Source organism: Hyperolius riggenbachi, chromosome 6, assembly GCF_040937935.1.
Source record: "Hyperolius riggenbachi isolate aHypRig1 chromosome 6, aHypRig1.pri, whole genome shotgun sequence".
NCBI lineage: Eukaryota > Metazoa > Chordata > Amphibia > Anura > Hyperoliidae > Hyperolius > Hyperolius riggenbachi.
In genome coordinates this window covers 92,763,150-92,782,030 of record NC_090651.1, presented here as the reverse complement: position 1 = coordinate 92,782,030, position 18,881 = coordinate 92,763,150, and the positions used below count along the sequence as shown (strand labels likewise).

The window sequence follows — 18,881 nt, the reverse complement described above, 5'->3', positions numbered from 1 at the left end:
CTGACAATGTCAGAAACCCCTGATCTGCTGCATGCTTGTTCAGGGTCTATAGCTGAAAGTATTAGAGGCAGAGGGTCAGCAGGGCTGCCAGGCAACTGGTATTGCTTAAAAAGAAATAAACATGGCAGCCTCCATATACCTCTCTCTTCAGCTGTCCTTTAAGCATTTTTTCACAAAACGCTCTAATTGTAACCACTGACTTCAGCATGAAATCTATATAAAAAAAAATCTATCAAATTGCAGCGTTGCAGTGTACGATGCAGTGCAACGGTATGGGATGTTGATTTGCAGCAGCTCCCGACCCGCTGCCGATTCATCAATATTGTCTTTTTGGTGTGATTGATTTTCAGCCAAAAGTAATCGAATTATGGATCAGGACATTGGGGCATAAATTTTGAGCAGATTCGATCACTGCTCGAATCTGCCAGGAATCGGCAGGAAAAATCGTTCAGTCTATGGCAACCATAATGCAGATAGTTTGTATTAGTTGCCACCTCACACTCAGCACCGACAGGAACACTGATGCAGCAGATGTGTCACTACTGTGTGGAAATTACTCAAAACAGTTTATCTCCTCGCCAAATTCTGCAGATGTTGCCCCTATTCCACCTACTTTACTAATGTGTCCCAGGCTGAAATCTGGCCCACAGAACCCCACTCTGCCTTCAGTGAGTTTATAAAGCCACGGGCAATTCTGGCACTGAAGAAGTCATTAATAAGTCTGCAGGAGCTCCTGTTAGTAGATAGACAATTGTTGGCAAGTCCCATCTAGCCTCTTCTCACTCAAAAGTGCCAGCTGCCATTTTTTAAATCAGCTAGAAATAATTACACTGCCATTGTAAGGTAACTTTGTCAGGAGCCGTGCGGCAGATAGTACAGTGCTAGATCTGATTACAGAAGTTCATTGGCCCTGTTTTTATTTAAAAAAAAAAAAAAAAAAAAAAAAATCGCCAGACTCTGGCTAGAAAGTACCAAACATATGTCTGTTCTTTTTACTAAATGACTGCAAAGCTAGGAAACTTTATAAAAAAGTGGATTTTGTTCTCTCTGCTGAGTGATGTTTCTAAGCTAAACTAAACGTTAGTTTTTTTCAAATGTTCAGCTAAAGCGGATGGCAGCCAGGATTTTATGAAGCACCAAGATTCATCTAGAGGCACAAGTTACTTTTACTCTTGCCAAAATTATGATAGTACACTAGTACAAATCTGATTGCTTAAAGCACACCTGACCCGAGGCAAAGCTACTTACAGTAAGCACAGAGGTATGTTCGTGCTAAATCCACATACAAATGTACAATGTCTGTTCCTCTCCTTGTCCCCTCCGATCTACGTAATCGATCCTTGCAGAATTTTACTTTTGGCCATAGTCATATTTTCAGACAGGAAGAGGCAGGTTTCTTGCAATGTACCCTCCCATTTCCTCCTCTCAAGGAGGGGTGAATGGGGTGGGGAAGAGAAAGGACTAGAAAAGTGATAGGAGAAACAGCACAGCAAGCCTGCCTCTTACTCACTCAAAATTTGACTTGCCACATTTCTAATTTTTAAAGGAGTGATTACAGGGAGAGGAAAGGACAATGCGGAGAGATATGTGAATCCAGTATGAGCATGAATCTATGCTTACCTTAGGAAGCTTTGCCTCAGGTCCAGCGTACTTTAATAGTACGGTAATTCTTACTCCCAGAAATATAAAAGCAGCTACACAAAATAGCAAACTGCACAATATATGCCATATATGGAGGCTCATCCGCTGCTGATCTGATGTCATTCTGGACAAAAAGGGTGCTGAAGTGATCACTCCTACATGTGTAAACATATCCTACAACCTAGACAAAGGTCAGTCTGGAAAAACACAGGGATAGGTTGGCATGTCACAATTCTTAAAATCAAAACACAATCAAAGGCATTAAAACTAAAGATGAATAAAACGATTTAAAATTCACAATACTGCTGGTTTTTGTGTGACTCGGTTGTGTATCAGGCTTGGGTTAGTGCAGATTCCCCATGTAAGCAAAAAAAGAGTCTTAAAATGTAACCGTCACACATACAACTGTAGCCATTTTGTGGAGTAAACAGGATCAGGCAGACTACAGATTCACAAGGAACATCGCTGTGGACTGAGGCACACAATTGGATACTGGCTCAGTGCACAAAATGGCTGCCTCCATTAGAGACAGGTGACAGATACACTTCAATGACAAGCAAGATCAGATACAACTGTTGCTTGGAAAAAACAATACTGAATGTTTTACAAAAAAATGAAGGAAAGACTTCTTCACATCTGAGCACATGGTACCTATTCACATCAATATGGTGCATTCTAGAATGCCTTTTACATCCCAATTCCAGGATTTTATACTTGGTTTAAAACAGCATGGAAAGAGGTTAAAAACCTTTGTATTTTCGTTGCCATCAGTGTCCTCGCGGGAACTACCACAGAGATTTGCGGTTTTTATATGAAGGCTGGTAATCCCAGGATAGGAAATGAGGGACATAAGTAAAAACTAGTCAGAGTGTCTAACTCTTCCTTATTCTAAAAAAAAAAAAAAAAAAAAAAAAAATAAAAGTTGAAATTTTTGCTGTCTTTTCTCATTCTTGGAGGTATTTCCTACTTCCTGTCTGCACAGGAAGTGGTGTAAATTCTCAGAGATGGAAATGTAGGACAGCAACAAAAATCCAAAATAATTTCTAACCACTTCGCACACTATCAAAAACTAAATATTTTTTTTTTTTTACCTGACATTAGGCTTATAAGTCCTGCATGTGTATTTATGTGTGGTGCAACATGTTACCTCATGCTTCTTAACCTGAATGAGGCCAGCACAGCAATGCACATGACCGGAGCATGGATAGGTCTTAAGGGATACACTTACAGATGCCCACTCATGATACAATTTTTTTTGTCCAACCTTACCATTTCTATAGAGTGACTACCTAAAATGCGTGCATGTAATAAAGGCGCTGGGATACTTGGCCGCGCGGTGAAGCTGATGAACGGTTCCCCTTGTTCACGCAAATTTCACGGCTATTTACAAAACTATTCCTCTACTGATAACCTTATTTAGTAGGGAAAAGGTGTAATTTGGGCTCCAGCTGTCTCTGGCGTCCAAATTACACCATTTGTGTTCCGGCACCTAAATTCCCCAGTGAGCGATTCTATAGCCATAATTCATATTACGGCCTATGGCAGACGCACAAATCTCAGGCGCTACGCGGCACCCTTTTTACCTGTCTCACCCAAAATATCCATTCCAAAATATATTTACTCTGTTTGCCCTTCTGCTACATAGCTTTGGTAACATTGGACAAAGAAAAATTCCCACATCTGACTTTTCACTAGAATTAATGACATATGGAGTCCAACATCCACCTTCCCTTCTGTCACAAAGGGACAGAAGTATCTGAAGAACTATTGTACGTCCCGCCATTTAAAGAAAATCTTTAGGGTAAAATAATGCAGCTTCTATTGGTCTGCTTGTTTCTAAAGGTGCAAGCTCCAGATTCTTCACCTTTGCTTCAAAACTAAGCAAAGTTACGGTTCTTGCAACAAAACATGCAACCAGTGTGTGTTGGGATGCTTCACTGCACACGTATTCCTAGTTAGTGATTCACAAACAAATGAAGCAAGGATAAAGATAAGGATACGAGCCCCATAACTTGCTTGTTAAAAAGTAGTCCGTGCAGCTCCCATATTTGATCCTGACATGTTCCTGTAATTTTTCTAGTGCATAAAAGGCATATTCTGATTGGCTTTCTTAGGCAACATAGACAGCTCTGACGTTAGATACTTTAATACAAGGACAATCTGTCTCTCTCACTCTACAAACAGCCTGGTACCCTTGCCTATCGCACAGACCTCCCCTACACCAACACCTTCACTATCTAGCTCACCCCCCCCCCCCCCCCCACCCTCCAGAATACTCTCCTCTTCCTACAGTAACACTGTTCCGTCTACTAAGTTTTTTCACTGTGGTTTTCCTAAAGAAAACTCAGTTTCTGTGTTTGTATTTACATATATAAAAAAGCAACCCAAAAAGGTCAACACTTCTTTCCCCGTAACAGTGAGTTTGACAATTAATAAATGCTAAACAAAACTCATAGCCACAAAGGACTGTGTAACACACTCCGGTGAGTTCACTCACTCACACGCACACACGCACTCTCACACACACTATTTGGTGTTACATTTCAACACTCACATTTTTTGTTTAGTTTGTCTTTAAGGCAGTGGTTCAGTGAACATTAAGAAAGAAAAAAAAAGTCTATATACATAGGCGAAATAGGTCCATGGCTGTTCCTGTCCACATCTGTAATTATGCCTGCTGTCCTGTGCAAGGTTATTACAAGATGTGCTGCAGAGAGGTGTATTTCTCCTCCTCCTCCTCTGCAATCAGTGCGAAAACTCGCTTCTGTTTTGTTCATTGCTTTAAGGTGCTGCTGCCCACAAGAAGGCAAAGAAGCTTTGCAAACCTATGGACTGCTATTCACAAGCCCCTGAGGGACTGATGTACAGTAGAAAACAGGTCTGTGATAGAAGAAATCACTCGAAGGTCATCAAGTTGGCAGGAACCTGTTTCAGAAAGAAAGGCCACATGATTACAGGTGATCAGATTGACGGTAATCAGTTTAAGACATATGTATAGAGGAGTGTACTCACACTTAAATAAAAACTATATTCAAAATTTTCCCTAAGCACCCACAGAGCAGCCACACCAGTCTAGGACCAGACTTTTTTTTTTAAGTGCCTGAAAAGGGTTAATAGGTATAGTTTCATTTTCTCCTCCAGCCTCATCAGTGATTAAGCTGTGTGGTTGCTGAGCTCCCCAACCTCAAGATGGTTCCTCAATCTCTGAAAGAAGGAGATACAACTTGGGGGAGCTACTTTCGGTGCTTACAGAGTTAACTGGATATTCAATTATTACTAGATAGCAGCTACTAATACTTGATGAATGTAATCATGGGAGAATTAAAGTTTTTACAAAGGGGACATTACATTGGGTCACAAACAGGTGGGATAACTATACAGTGAATATGAAGTAGGGATGTGTTAGACTGTATTTTAACTTTAATTGTGCCTAATATTGATTCCCATGTTTTTGTATCCCTAATTTGCTACAATTCTAACAATAAAAGTTTTTTCCTGCCATCACAGACAAAAATTAAGTCTGCACACTCAGTGTCTGCAGAAGTTATCATCAATTGGAAAGTGGGAAAATTATGGGCTGCAGTGGAAAATATTCAGACACATTGTTCAAACAGGGAATCAATACAGGGAACACTGTAGTTTTGTTCACCTATAGTAAAAGCATGGTGTAACAGCGTATAATATAATGTACATACTGGGGTTGACATGCCCAAATCTTAAAATGCGAGTAAAATAATACAAGTTTAATCCATTTTTGACGAGGAGAGGGGAGAGAAAACAGAGAGTTCGTTAAAACACCTCATGCGTCATAAGGCCCAAACGTTTGCAGAGATTAACATAACCTATATACAGTGGCTTGCAAAAGTATTCGGCCCCCTCGAGTTTTCCACATTTTGTCACATTACTGCCACAAACATGAATCAATTTTATTGGAATTCCACGTGAAAGACCAATACAAAGTGGTGTACACGTGAGAAGTGGAACGAAAATCATACATTATTCCAAACATTTTTTACAAATCAATAATTGCAAAGTGGGGTGTGCGTAATTATTCGGCCTCCTGAGTCAATACTTTGTAGAACCACCTTTTGCTGTAATTACAGCTGCCAGTCTTTTAGGGTAGGTCTCTACCAGGTTTGCACATCTAGAGACTGAAATCCTTGCCCATTCTTCTTTGCAAAACAGCTCTAGCTCAGTCAGATTAGATGGACAGCATTTGTGACCAGCAGTTTTCAGATCTTGCCACAGATTCTCGATTGGATTTAGATCTGGACTTTGACTGGGCCATTCTAACACATGGATATGTTTTGTTTTAAACCATTCCATTGTTGCTCTGGCTTTATGTTTAGGGTCGTTGTCCTGCTGCAAGGTGAACCTCCGCCCCAGTCTCAAGTCTTTTGCAGACTCCCAGAGGTTTTCTTCCAAGATTGCCCTGTATTTGGCTCCATCCATCTTCCTATCAACTTTGACCAGCTTCCCTGTCCCTGCTGAAGAGAAGCACCCCCAGAGCATGATGCTGCCACCACCATATTTGACAGTCGGGATGGTGTGTTCTGAGTGATGTGCAGTGTTAGTTTTCTGCCACACAGAGTTTTGCATTTTGGCCAAAAAGTTTCATTTTGGTCTCATCCGACCAGAGCACCTTCTTCCACATGTTTGCTGTGTCCCCCACATGGCTTGTGGCACACTGCAAACGGGACTTCTTATGCTTTTCTGTTAACAATGGCTTTCTTGTCACTCTTCCATAAGAGCCAACTTTGTGCAGTGCACGACTAATAGTTGTCCTATGGACAGATTCCCCCACCTGAGCTGTAGATCTCTGCAGCTCGTCCAGAGTCACCATGGGCCTCTTGACTGCATTTCTGATTAGCGCTCTCCTTGTTCGGCCTGTGAGTGTAGGTGGACAGCCTTGTCTTGGTAGGTTTACAGTTGTGCCATACTCCTTCCATTTCTGAATGATCGCTTGAACAGTGCTCCGTAGGATGTTCAAGGCTTTGGAAAATCTTTTTGTAGCCTATGCCTGCTTTAAATTTCTCATTCACTTCATCCCTCACCTGTCTGGTATGTTCTTTGGACTTCATGGTGTTGTTGCTCCCAATATTCTCTTAGACAACCTCTGAGGCCATCACAGAGCAGCTGTATTTGTACGGACATTAGATTACACACAGGTGCACTCTATTTAGTCATTAGCACTCATCAGGCAATGTCTATGGGCAACTGACTGCACTCAGACCAAAGGGGGCTGAATAATTACGCACACCCCACTTTGCAGTTATTGATTTGTAAAAAATGTTTTTGTTCCACTGCTCACGTGTACACTACTTTGTATTGGTCTTTCACGTGAAATTCCAATAATATTGATTCATGTTTGTGGCAGTAATATGACAAAATGTAGAAAACTTCAAGGGGGCCGGATACTTTTGCAAGCCACTGTATGTTATGCAATACAACTGGGGACAGTTAATGACAAGACAATATACTCTGTACAGCGCTGTGTAAGATGTTGACGATATATAAATCCATAAAATAAAAATAAAATTAAGCTGTACAACACTGATGTAAACTGTAAGCTGAGTGAGAGGAGGAGCTTACCTGCTGTCTGTTGCTTTGGCAGGCAGCACTCAGATGCTTGAACCACAACATCGCATTGCCACGGTTCCCAGCATGGAACTTGTACGAATTTCCTGATGCAAGGGAAAAGCGGGTTACTAGAATTCAGAGATCGCAAGTAAAATTATTTACAGGTTGATTTATGAAAGTGTTCTGTCAGTCCTATCTTTTAGTACAGCTGATCAATGGGATAAAATGGGTACATTGCAGCTTTCGGTTTTGCTAGTCATGACAAGAAGCATAAATAAGAAATGATCACACTGAAAATATGCCTATGAAAAATCATCTATTACTAAGCACTAATGTGTACTGTGTCACGAGGGAGTTAAATGGAAAGTCACTAAAGGTTTTTTTTTTTTTTTTTTTTTAAACAAACGTGGTAAACATAGTCCAGCAATACTGCATCACACTGAAGTTTCCAAAATTGCCCATAAAGTGTCCATAAATATGACAATAAATCTTTAAGAGGCACAGTAAGGCATAAGATATGTTTTACTACAGGTTTAAAAAAAAACATAATTTCAGACTTTACTATTGATAAATATCCTATGGGAACCGTATACCCCTAAGCAAATATTTTCCCATGTCCTTGGGCACAGAGGATCTTGCTCTGTGCTACTGCGCAGGAAGTACTTTGCGCCTGCACTGTGCAGCCACAGACAGCAGAGAGCTCGGCTGCTAACACCATATTCGACAAGAGAGTCACAGCGCAGGAATGGATGTGAGAAAGAAGACCAGGGGAAACCTCTGGACAACTCAGAGGCTTCCCTCTACTGAGATAAGTATCTACAGGTAGTCCCCGACTTACGAACGCCCCGCCGATACGAATGGCATGGATTCTGTGTTTCCATGGTAACAAAGCCAGATTTTTCAAATCGGACTTGTAGTTTTTGAGAAAATCGATTTTAAAAAAATGCAAAGAAAAAAATGACTTTTAAACTTGTATAAGCATGTACAGAGAGCAGAGGTGACACAGAGGGGGATACTGGGGGCACAGAGGAGGTACAGGGGACAGAGATGGCACAGTGCTCCGACTTAAGAACAGTTTCAGGTTAAGAACGAACCTACAGTCCCTATCTCGTTCATTAATCGGGGAATACCTGTAGTTCTTTTCTTTAAACAACTTCACGTACCCTTTAAAGAGGCATCACAACAACATATAGTGGAATGTAGTATGCTATTCAGGATACCCAATTTATGCTAATTAACCTAGTTTCAGCATCAGCAAAACTTCCTATATCTATATATTGCTGTATATTGGTATATAACCCCTCCCTTCCAGTTAATGCCATGCCTAGGCAGGGGCGTAGCAATAAGGGTTGCAGAGGTTGCGACCGCATCGGGGCCCTTTGTCCAGAGGGACCCCAAGTCTCCCTCCCTCAACTACAGTATTAGCTCTCTATTCGTCCTGTGCTCATAATAATCACTTCTATAGATGCTTTGAATAGTGGTAATCATTAAACTGCTCCCCATCCCCTTCTTGCACCTCTGACACTGTAGTTGCCATCGGCAGGTTTTGGTGCGCAGTATAAATTGTTATGTAGAGAGTGCTTGGGGAGCCCAATTGTAAAACTTGCATCAGGGCCCACAACTCCTTAGCTATGCCACTGTGCCTAGGCTATGATGTCACACAACCTTCTGCCCTGCAGCATTCTGGGAGATAAGGTGTCTCTGCTTACTTTGCAACGTACATTCCGAAGTGATGCAATTGCTAGCTGTAAAGATGTTGCCACCAGTGATAAATTTAAAGGGGAACTGAAGTAAGAGGTATACGGAGGCTGCCATAGTTATTTCCCATTAATCAATACCAGTTGCCTGGCAGCCCTGCTGGTCTATTTCTCTGCAGTAGTATCTGAATAACACCAGAAACAAGCATGGAGCTAGTCTTGTCAGATCTGACTTTAAAGTCTGAAACACCTGACCTGCTGCATGCTTCAGGGGCTATGGCTAATAGTATTAGAGGCAGAGGATCAGCAGGGCTGCCAGGCAACTGGTATTGCTTAAAAGGAAATAAACATGGCAGCCTCCATACACCTCTCTTCAGTTCCCCTTTAAGAATGTAAATCAGGGTGAGGGAAGATTTTACAATAAGCAAACAGGCTAAATAATAAATAATTTCTAAATGAATATTGTACAAACAAAGCAATTTTATGCATTATGATATATTCAGTAAGTTCCTCTTAACTTAACCTGATTATTTTGGTGCAGTACAGACCTGGTGCGACACTGGTAACCTATCGGCATTCCCATTGCCATCAGGAATTGCCAGAGAACATTTCTTACCCTTCTCAGAGTCTGTGAGCAGGAAAAGATCTGGGTGTTCTGGGTCATCAGCCATCATCACCATCCAACCTACTACGGATACATTTTTTGTAGGTGAAGTCTTGTACTGAAAGACAAAATGGAAGCATTACTTACATTAAACATTTCCATACTGGTACTGTATAGCAGCGATGTCTGGAACTGCTCTATACAATGTCTGTCTGCCTGTAAGCAGCTCACTGCAGGGTAATACTTCTTCAGTCAGCTAAGCATTAAAGGACAACTGAAGTGAGAAGGATATGGAGGCTGCCATATTTACTTTCAATTAAAACAATACTAGTTGCCTGGCAGTCCGGCTGATCTATTTGGCTGCAGTACTGTCTGAATCCCACCAGAAACAAGCATGCAGCTAATTCTAGCCAGATCTCACAACGATGTCTGAAACACCTGATCTGCTGCATGCTTGTTCAGGGTCTATGGCTAAAAGTATTGGAGGCAGAGGATCAGGAAGACAGCCAGCAACTGGTATTGCTTAAAATGAAATAAATATGGCAAGCTCCAAATACTTCTTGCTCCAGTTGTCCTTAAAAAAAATCTTATATCTTTAAGGGAAAATAAATACCCATATTATTTTTATATTTCAAGCACAATAACAGAGATACTGCCTGTGGAGACTTGCTACACACACAATCTGGGAATTTTTTACCTGGTTACATTTTCTCATCAGTCCTTTGACAATGTTTTAGTCATATTTTACTCCACCCCCTCTCCCCTTCAATTACCCCCATTGTGTGACATGCGGAAAATTCTGGACGTGTAAGTGCAATTCTATGTGCGCCCAGAAGCTATATACTACAGTTTTACACTATGTGCAATGTTTATGTGTTTTATTGAGATTTTAAACTGGATTAAAAGCAGCCTCAAGGGAGGTTAAGAACCTGGATAAGAGTGGAGGAGTTTGTTCGCAGGGCAGCATTAAGCACATTTTCCACCTGCAAGTAGAGGTGGGCTACATCGGGTGAGCAGATCTTGTGTGCAGTGATTGGGGAATATCACATACACGGAGTGACAGCACTTTGAACACAGGGTCATTGATGATTATTATTATTATATATATTTGGGTCTGGACAGTATTACCCTATGTCGAGATTGTTTATTATTACAGGATCAAGATTCCAAAGGGAGCTGTATGTGATTAATGCCTAAAGCCGCATCTACACGCGTAGATGCGGCCGCGATGCTCCTTATCAATCGAGCCACTGATGCAGCTCGATTGATAAGATCCGACAGGACGGATCTCCGCACCGCCGATTCCCTGCTCGATCCCCGCGAGGGGACAATGGTAGGGAATCGTGCGGGAGATAAGCGGCGCCGGCGGGGACGAGCGGGCATGAGCGGGGAATCGAATGCGGCGGGGACGCGGCGGGCACGCGGAAGAGGCGATCCGGTGGCTAATCGGGCCGCCGGATCGCTACAACCTCTCCCCGTGTAGACGGGGCTTTAGATCCACCTGAAAGCTGAGGTGGCTCATATCTAGTGAGCATATAACAAGAGGGGAGGAGGGTCTAGAGAAAAGTGGCACTTAACTTCACTGTTCACGAAAAGCACTGTGGTGGTGTGTTAGAGAATACTGGCAGTTTGAATGGTATCGCCCTATGTGGAGTTCTGTATATGTTTTTCAGATGTGGTGAGCGCAGCAATAATTTTGAATTATTTTGGAGTGTTGCAATCAGGGGCGTTCCTAGGGTCCTTGGAGATCGGGGGCACCTGTGGGCACTAGGCAGGGGGTGTATGCGGCGCGCAGCGCACCGCTGCAAAAGTTGGGCTTGGCCATAAAGTGAGTGGGCATGGCCATGGGTGGGGCCAAATGTACATGAACTTAGCAGTGATGTAAGCTACAGATAACGGGCCTGCCCATCAAAATATTGGAAGGAGCCCCCTGTCCTTTATTTAGATAAATTTACAATCAGGCATAGATCAAAGATGTATACGCACATACAAATTTGATTGGTCAATCACTGACCAATTTTACCACCCCCATGCAGTAAGTGGGCCAACAGACAATGCATTTGATGAACAGAGCTAAAATTGGCTAATCAAAATTGTATGTGTGTACCAGGCTTTACAGTACTGTACATACTGAAAGTAGCAGGGATCAGCATACAATACAGCTAGTTTACAATCAGTAAAGGCACAGAGTAACACCTTACACTGTATGTACACACTGGAGGTAGATCAGCACACAGTGCAGGCACTAGAGAACAGCTTATACTGTACATACTGTAGGCAGCAGAGATCAGCACACTGCAGCTAGCACACCCAAAAATATGAGGGTTACGTTGTGTGGTGCGCTACGTGCACCCGATGAAAAATGGGTGTGGCCATGGACCAGAATGTGGGTGTGGTCACAGGTGGAGACAAATTTACATGAACCTAGCAATGTTGGGACATTAGATAAGGACAGTGGTGGCGAACCTTTTGGAGGCCGAGTGCCCAAACTGCAACCCAAAATTCACTTTAGTATCACAAAGTGGAAACAGCAATTTAAACTAAATACTGTACAAATGTTTTAACTCATACATGAACATTATGGAAAATCCAAGTTGAAAATAAACTGTAAAGATAAACAATTTCATCCATCCTACTCCTGAAAAATGTATTCATTTTTTTAGAACCTCCCAGTTTTAATTTCTGTTTTAAAAAGCTAAAAAAGTAGGTTTAATGCTATTGTCTCATTTGATGATGATTTAGCTTTTCCCATAGTCTCGCAGTTAGCAATCATGTGACCCCCAACAAGACAAATTCAGCAATCATGAGGCCCCTATCAAGACAAATTCAGCAATCATGAGGCCCCTAATAAGACAAATTCCGCAATCATGAGGCCCCCAACAAGAAAAATTCAGCAATCATGAGGCCCCCAACAAATTATGAGGCCCCCAACAAGACAAATTCAGCAATCATGAGGCCCCCAACAAGACAAAATCAGCAGTCATGAGGCACATAAATAGACAGCATTTCACATAAATAGGCAGAATGCCCCCTTAAGATGGTAGACACCTCTCACCTGACTTCTGAATTCACCTCTACTGGCTGCTGTGCCTGGCTGGCAATACTGTTTTTGGCTGGATTGGGGATGATGTGTGGGCTGAAAAGCCTGGCAGTGATGCTGTGGCCGATGCTGTGGCTGGGTTGGTTGGTGGTGATGCTGTGACCTGGCTGGCTGTAATGCTGGGCTGTGCTTGGCTGGTTGAAGTAAATGCTGGCCTGACTATTGGTGATGCTGTGGCCTTTTTGACCTGGCTAGCCTGGGTAGTTTAGGTAGTAACAGGTGCCCCCTAGTTAAGGTAGCGCCAGGAGCCCCCCAGCTCATTTAGTGACAGGAGCCCCCCAGTGTATGTAGTGACAGGTGCCCCCCAGTGTATGTAGTGACAGGGACCCCCCAGTGTATGTAGTGACAAAAGCCCCCAGTTTAGGTAAATACAGGAGCCCCCCAGTTTAGGTAGGGAGTGACAGGGACCCCCAGGTTAGGTAGTGAGTGACAGGAACCCCCCAGGTTAGGTAGTGAGTGACAGGGACCCCCAGGTTAGGTAGTGAGTGACAGGCGCCCCCCAGGTTAGATAGTGAGTGACAGGCGCCCCCCAGGTTAGATAGTGAGTGACAGGCGCCCCCCAGGTTAGGTAGTGAGTGACAGGCGCCCCCCAGGTTAGGTAGTGAGTGACAGGCGCCCCCAGGTTAGGTAGTGAGTGACAGGCGCCCCCCAGGTTAGATAGTGAGTGACAGGCGCCCCCCAGGTTAGGTAGTGAGTGACAGGGACCCCCAGGTTAGGTAGTAAGTGACAGGCGCCCCCCAGGTTAGGTTGTGACAGGGACCCCCACGTTAGGTTGTAAGTGACAGGGACCCCCAGGTTAGGTTGTAAGTGACAGGGACCCCCAATTAGGTATTGAGTGACAGGGACCCCCAGGTTAAGTAGTGTGTGACAGGCGGCGCACCCCCAGGTTAGGTTAGGCCGCCCCCCTCCCTCACCTCGGGCTCTCCTCTCTGCGCTCCCCTCCAGGATTGAATAGTGTGGGTATGCAGGCGGCGGGGCAGTGGTAGATACATACCTTCTGTGCGCTCCACGGATGCTCCCCTCTCTAGCTTCTGATGAGACTTCCTGTATAAACAGGAAGTCGCGTCAGACACTAGAGGGAGACCCGTCCGCGCTGGAGCGCACGGAAGGTATGCATCTGCCCCGCCGCCTGCATTCCCACACTATTCAATGCTAGAGGGGAGCGCAGAGGGGAGAGCCCGAGGTGAGGGAGGGAGGGGACCGTCCGCCCTCCCCACCGACGTGCCACCAAGCTCTCCCCTCATGCTGCGACTCCTCCAGAACCTAGCAGCGGCCGGCGGGGCACCCCTAGAAATAGATTGGGGGCACCCCAGGACATGTTGGGGGCACGGGCCCCCCTAAAATAGGGCTAGCGACGCCACTGGTTGCAATTAACACATACACGCACGTGTAACCATCAGCTCCCCTCATAAAATAAGTGAACACTTTAAATCCTTCCCCCCCACCCCCAAATAAAATACAACACTATTATTCCTCACATCTAAACACTTGCTCCCAGGGCATTTCCGCAATACTACTCCTATTACTTCCCAATTAAGTGTAGCCATAATTGTGACAAGTCCTGCCCCTATGACAAGTAAAAAGTGTAGTCATCTCCCTCCTAATGTAGCTATAATGTCCCCTATCTAAATGGCACTGATCTCATCTACCCTTTGTCGCCATAATGCAGTACTGCACAGGGTGGTATGGATGGTACAGAATCAGAATCAAGTTTATTTGCCAAGTACGGCAGTTGTCGTACCCGGAATTGGTTTTGGTACACATGGCATCTTTACATGACAGACAGAACAAGAACAAACAGGAATTACAATGAGACAGGTATAGCGACATGCAAATACTGGTGAATATTCATGGGAGCTCTGTCAGATACTAGGGAACACTCATGGGAGCACTAGCAGCTAGAGTGTGGGCCAGTATTGCCCAGAGTGGAGAGAGTTCAGAGATCGGGGTGCTGGCTAGGTGATAGAGTTCAGGTGGAGAACAGCTTGAGGAAAGAATGTGTTCCTGCGCCGGGTGGTTCTGGCGTAGATGGTCCTGTAACGTCGGCCTGTTGGCATGAGCTCGAAGTGGCGATTCCCCGGGTGGGAGGGGTCGCCAGAGATCTTGGAAGCCCTCGACCCGAGTCTCGCCATGTGGAGGAGGTCTAGTGGAGGCAAGGGTGAACCTATGATTTTCTCCGCAGTGTCAATCACCCTTTGGAGTTTGTGCTTGTCCTTGGTGGATGCTCCTGTGTACCATACTATGACAGAGGAACATAATATGGATTCCGTGGTAGCGGTATAGAAGCTGGTCAACAGTTCACGCGGCATGCCAAATCTCTTTAGTTGACGCAAGAAGAATAGCCTCTGCTGGGCCTTCTTCTGTATCTTGGAAGTGTTTTGCTCCCACCTAAGGTTCTTGGTTATGGTTGTGCCAAGGAATCGTACCTCGGACACACTGGAGACCGCAGTATCTTCGATGAGGACAGGGGAGAGCACAGAGGGGTGCTTCCTGAAGTCTATAGAGAGCTCCACAGTTTTTGTTGCATTGAGAACGAGCTTGTTCTCCCTGCACCAGCTGCTAATCCTCTCGATCTCGCTACGGTAAGTGTGCTCCCCTTTGTTGTCAATAAGGCCTATGATAGTTGTGTCGTCTGCGAATTTAATGACCTTTACAGAGTCCGCAGAGGTGGTGCAGCTATTCGTATACAGAGAAAAGAGTAGAGGAGACAGCACGCACCCTTGCGGAGCACCTACATTGGTGGTTCTTTCGTGGGAGAAGCAGTTGCCAAGCTTAACTCACTGTGTTCTGTTGGAGAGGAAGTCCCTGACCCATGCACGCAGAATGGGATCTACTCCTAGCTGCCTGAGATTGTCGAGCAGGATAACCGGGCAGATGGTATTGAAAGCGGAGCTAAAATCCAGGAACAGGATCCTGGCGTAAGAGTCCGGTTTGTCGAGGTGCTCTCTGATGTAAGCCAAAGTGACATTTATGGCATCCTCCACAGATCTGTTTGCCCTATACGCGAATTGGTGTGGGTCAAGGAGGGTGTCGGTGGAGCGCTTCAGGAGGGTGAGAACGACGCGTTCGAGGATCTTCGCAATGACAGGCGTAAGGGCTACAGGCCTGAAGTTGTTGAGATCTGGATTCCCTGGCTTTTTGAGAACTGGGATAATCAGAGATCTTTTGAGGCAGGATGGTACCTTTCCTTCTGCTAGGGACCTGTTGAAGATGGGCGTCAGGGCGGGGGCTAGTTGGTCTGCACAGGATCTCAGACAGGCCGATGACACTCCGTCTGGACCAGAGGCCTTCCTGGGATTAATCCTTCGAAGCAGACTCAGTACTTCCGCTTCCTGAATGACGACTGGCGCAGGGGGATTGTGACCCAGCGGTAGGATTGGGACGGAAGGAGCCTACTTTGGTATAGGTGTGGGGGAGCTGTGCTGCCCGGGTTTGTGCTCGAATCTGCAGTAGAACTCGTTGAGCTCCGCCGCCAGTTGGGTGCTGGCGGTCGCGTGATGTGCAGGTGCTTTGAAGTTCGTCACTGCCCTAATGCCTTTCCACACCTCCCGTGGGTTGTTGGACTGGAGACTAAGACTCAGTTTGTCAGAGTAGGCCCTTTTTGAAGCCCTTAGTTCTCGGTTTAGGGAGTTCCTAGCTGCCCTGAACTCTTCTGGGGTGCCGGACTTGTGCGCCTCCTCAAGTTTCCGCAGGCGGCGTAGTTTACTGTTGAACCAAGGCTTGTTGTTTGGGAAGAGCTTGAAGGATTTGGTTGGGATGTACGATTCCTCACAGAAGCTGATATAGGAGGTGACATTGTCTGTCCACTCCTCCAGGGTTGGTGTCTCCAGGGCCGACCAGTCGGTACAGTCGAAACATGCCTGTAGCTCAAGCTTTGCCTCTTCCGACCATTTCCTGACAGTCCTGGTGGTAGGCTTCGAGGAGCCTTCTGTAGGAAGGGATCAGGTGGATAAGGTTGTGGTCAGAGTTCCCTAGGGCAGCGCCCTGAGCAGCTTTGTAAGCGTTCTTTAGGACAGTGTAGCAATGGTCTAGCGTGTTGTGATTCCTGGTGGGGCACGTGATGTGCTGCTTATACCGGGGTAGCTGCTGTTTGCATTATTAAAGTCTCCCAGGACAATGAAGAGGGCTTCCGGGAGTGCAGTTTCCCACCGGGAGATGGTGTCGCTGAGTGTTTGAAGGGCACTGGCGGTGTTTGCATCTGGGGGGATGTAGACTCCGAAGAGGGAAAATGAGGAGAATTCCCTGGGTGCATACTGTGGCCTGCAGTTTATGGCTAGGAGCTCCAAGTCTGGTGTGCAGATCTTGCTCAGAGTTACTGTGCTAGTGCACCAAGCGGAGTTTATGTAGAAGCATACGCCGCCTCCCCTCTTTTTCCCTGAAAGGTACTGATCGCGGTCCGCACGGAAGAGGTCATAGTTTGGCACGTGGAGCGAGTTGTCCGGTACATTGTCGTTCAACCAGGTTTCAGTGAAGCAGAGGACTGGAGTGTTTTTATCGATGGAGGGTTTGCTGTCGATCAGTAGGAGTAGTTCATCCACTTTGTTTGGAAGGGAGCATACGTTCGCCAGGAGGATAGGAGATCGAAGCCCCTTCCTTTTGAGTCTCACCCGTGCCCCCCCTCTTCTCCCCCTGTGTTGAATTTTCCTTGGAAGGGCGTTGGCACCGCCAGTCAGCTGTTCAAAGTGGGCACAGACTAGGTCCCACAGTGGAGGTCCTGATGATGGGTGGCACAGGGATATGAGTTCCCATTCCAGTATCGCCTCCCTGGACAGGCATAGCTAGCTACCTGTTCTAGAGCCGATTCCCTACCAATCCATCTCATGTCTTTCCCTAGTGTTTGTATGTGACATCACATATAAATATCAGCACCGCTGAACAGCAAAGTACTTCCCTGCTTAGCTTTGCTACCAGATAGTGTACACTGATCGGTGTTTAGAGTTGGTCTTTTAGCTTTACAGTGTACAGCCATGGGGAACCTCCTCATCCATGGGATGTTAAACCTTAATAGGGGAAGACAGTAGCTGTGCACCCATCTGCTTTCAATAACACTGGTATTTACTGGATCTTAAAAGAATGACTAATTCGCTCTAAATAAGTAGCCCTCTCTCACACAAACTGAGTTTATGCAAATTTTACTAAATGTAATACTTCCTAATGGAATCAATAGTCACAATAGTTAAAAATGGGGGCTGTATCACTCCACTATTCTCAATGTTACAGCTGAACGCCAGAAAAATTTAGAGAAGTAGCCTTAAGACTGTGACCTGAAAATCTGCTGTAGTGGATTACTAGGACAGATAAACATGAGGCAGATGGGAGGAGGGAAGGTTCTGGTTCTTGTCTATATGCCAAATGTGCAGCACCATAATACCATTAAAGCAGGGAGCACTAATCTGGTAGAATTACATTACTGGCATCTCTATAAATAGGCACCATGAAAGTGGGAACCATCATAATGTGGCACCATATATGGGAGCACAATACTGGGGACACCATAAGTGTAGGGGGTACTATAATAGGTGGTGTCCTATAATGGGGAACTATAGATGGGGTAGTGACACGGAAGATGCATATCATCTACCCAGTTTATATTTGAGTCAAGTTGCTTTCCTGGTTGAGCACTTCACACAATGTATGCTAGATGTTCCTCTCTAGAATTCCACCTGGCTCCCAGTTGCAAGGGTGTGATTAGGGTTGCAGGCCCTCTGTTTTGTTTATTATTGTAACCCAGGAAAAATGTAAGTAAATCTGTAGCGAAAAAAAGCACTCACCTATGAAAAGGGAAGGCTCTGGATCTCAGAGTCTTCTCAGTCCTCTCTCAATGTCATCTTTCCAGCGTTGTTCTCCATTTAAATTTACCACCTACGGGAGCCCTTGTGTTTTCGTATCTCCAAGTGCTTTCCGAAGACAGGCAGCCCTGCACCCCACGTGAGTGTGTGCTCGCCGCACGTCTTTGGAAGCACAAGTGCTTTCCATGCCTTCAGAGGATACCTGAACGTATATTTGACAAGTTGGTCAAGTACCTACAACGGGGTGCAGCAAAGGAATGAGGACAGAGATAGGACCAGGAAAGCTCTACAGAGCCTTCCCGATCCATAGCTTTTTGTATTTTGCAAATACCCTGACATAATATTAAATAAAAACATGTTTTCCTACTTTTTATATACCATATGGTTATCAGATTTGCTTTTGTGCATAAGTATTATTATTCATTTAGAAATTACGAGTTCCCAAAGTACATGATTTTGCTCTGAGAGCT

The 18,881-nt window shown here is 44.9% G+C and overlaps 1 protein-coding gene across 4 annotated transcripts in view; it reads right to left on the bottom strand.

Moving 5' to 3' along the window:
* Nucleotides 1-3,922: 3,922 nt before the first annotated feature.
* The window catches only part of RALGPS2 (Ral GEF with PH domain and SH3 binding motif 2), a 340,810-nt gene continuing 325,851 nt past the window's right edge, over nucleotides 3,923-18,881 (bottom strand). For all 4 annotated transcript variants that reach the window (XM_068242552.1, XM_068242555.1, XM_068242554.1 and 1 more), the window contains 3 exons: nucleotides 9,535-9,640; nucleotides 7,234-7,325; nucleotides 3,923-4,566 (listed from right to left, as the gene is read on the bottom strand). In XM_068242552.1, coding sequence (XP_068098653.1) covers nucleotides 4,537-4,566; nucleotides 7,234-7,325; nucleotides 9,535-9,640 — 228 coding nt within the window. In that variant the 3' untranslated portion in view covers nucleotides 3,923-4,536. The remainder of the gene's footprint in view (nucleotides 4,567-7,233; nucleotides 7,326-9,534; nucleotides 9,641-18,881) is intronic.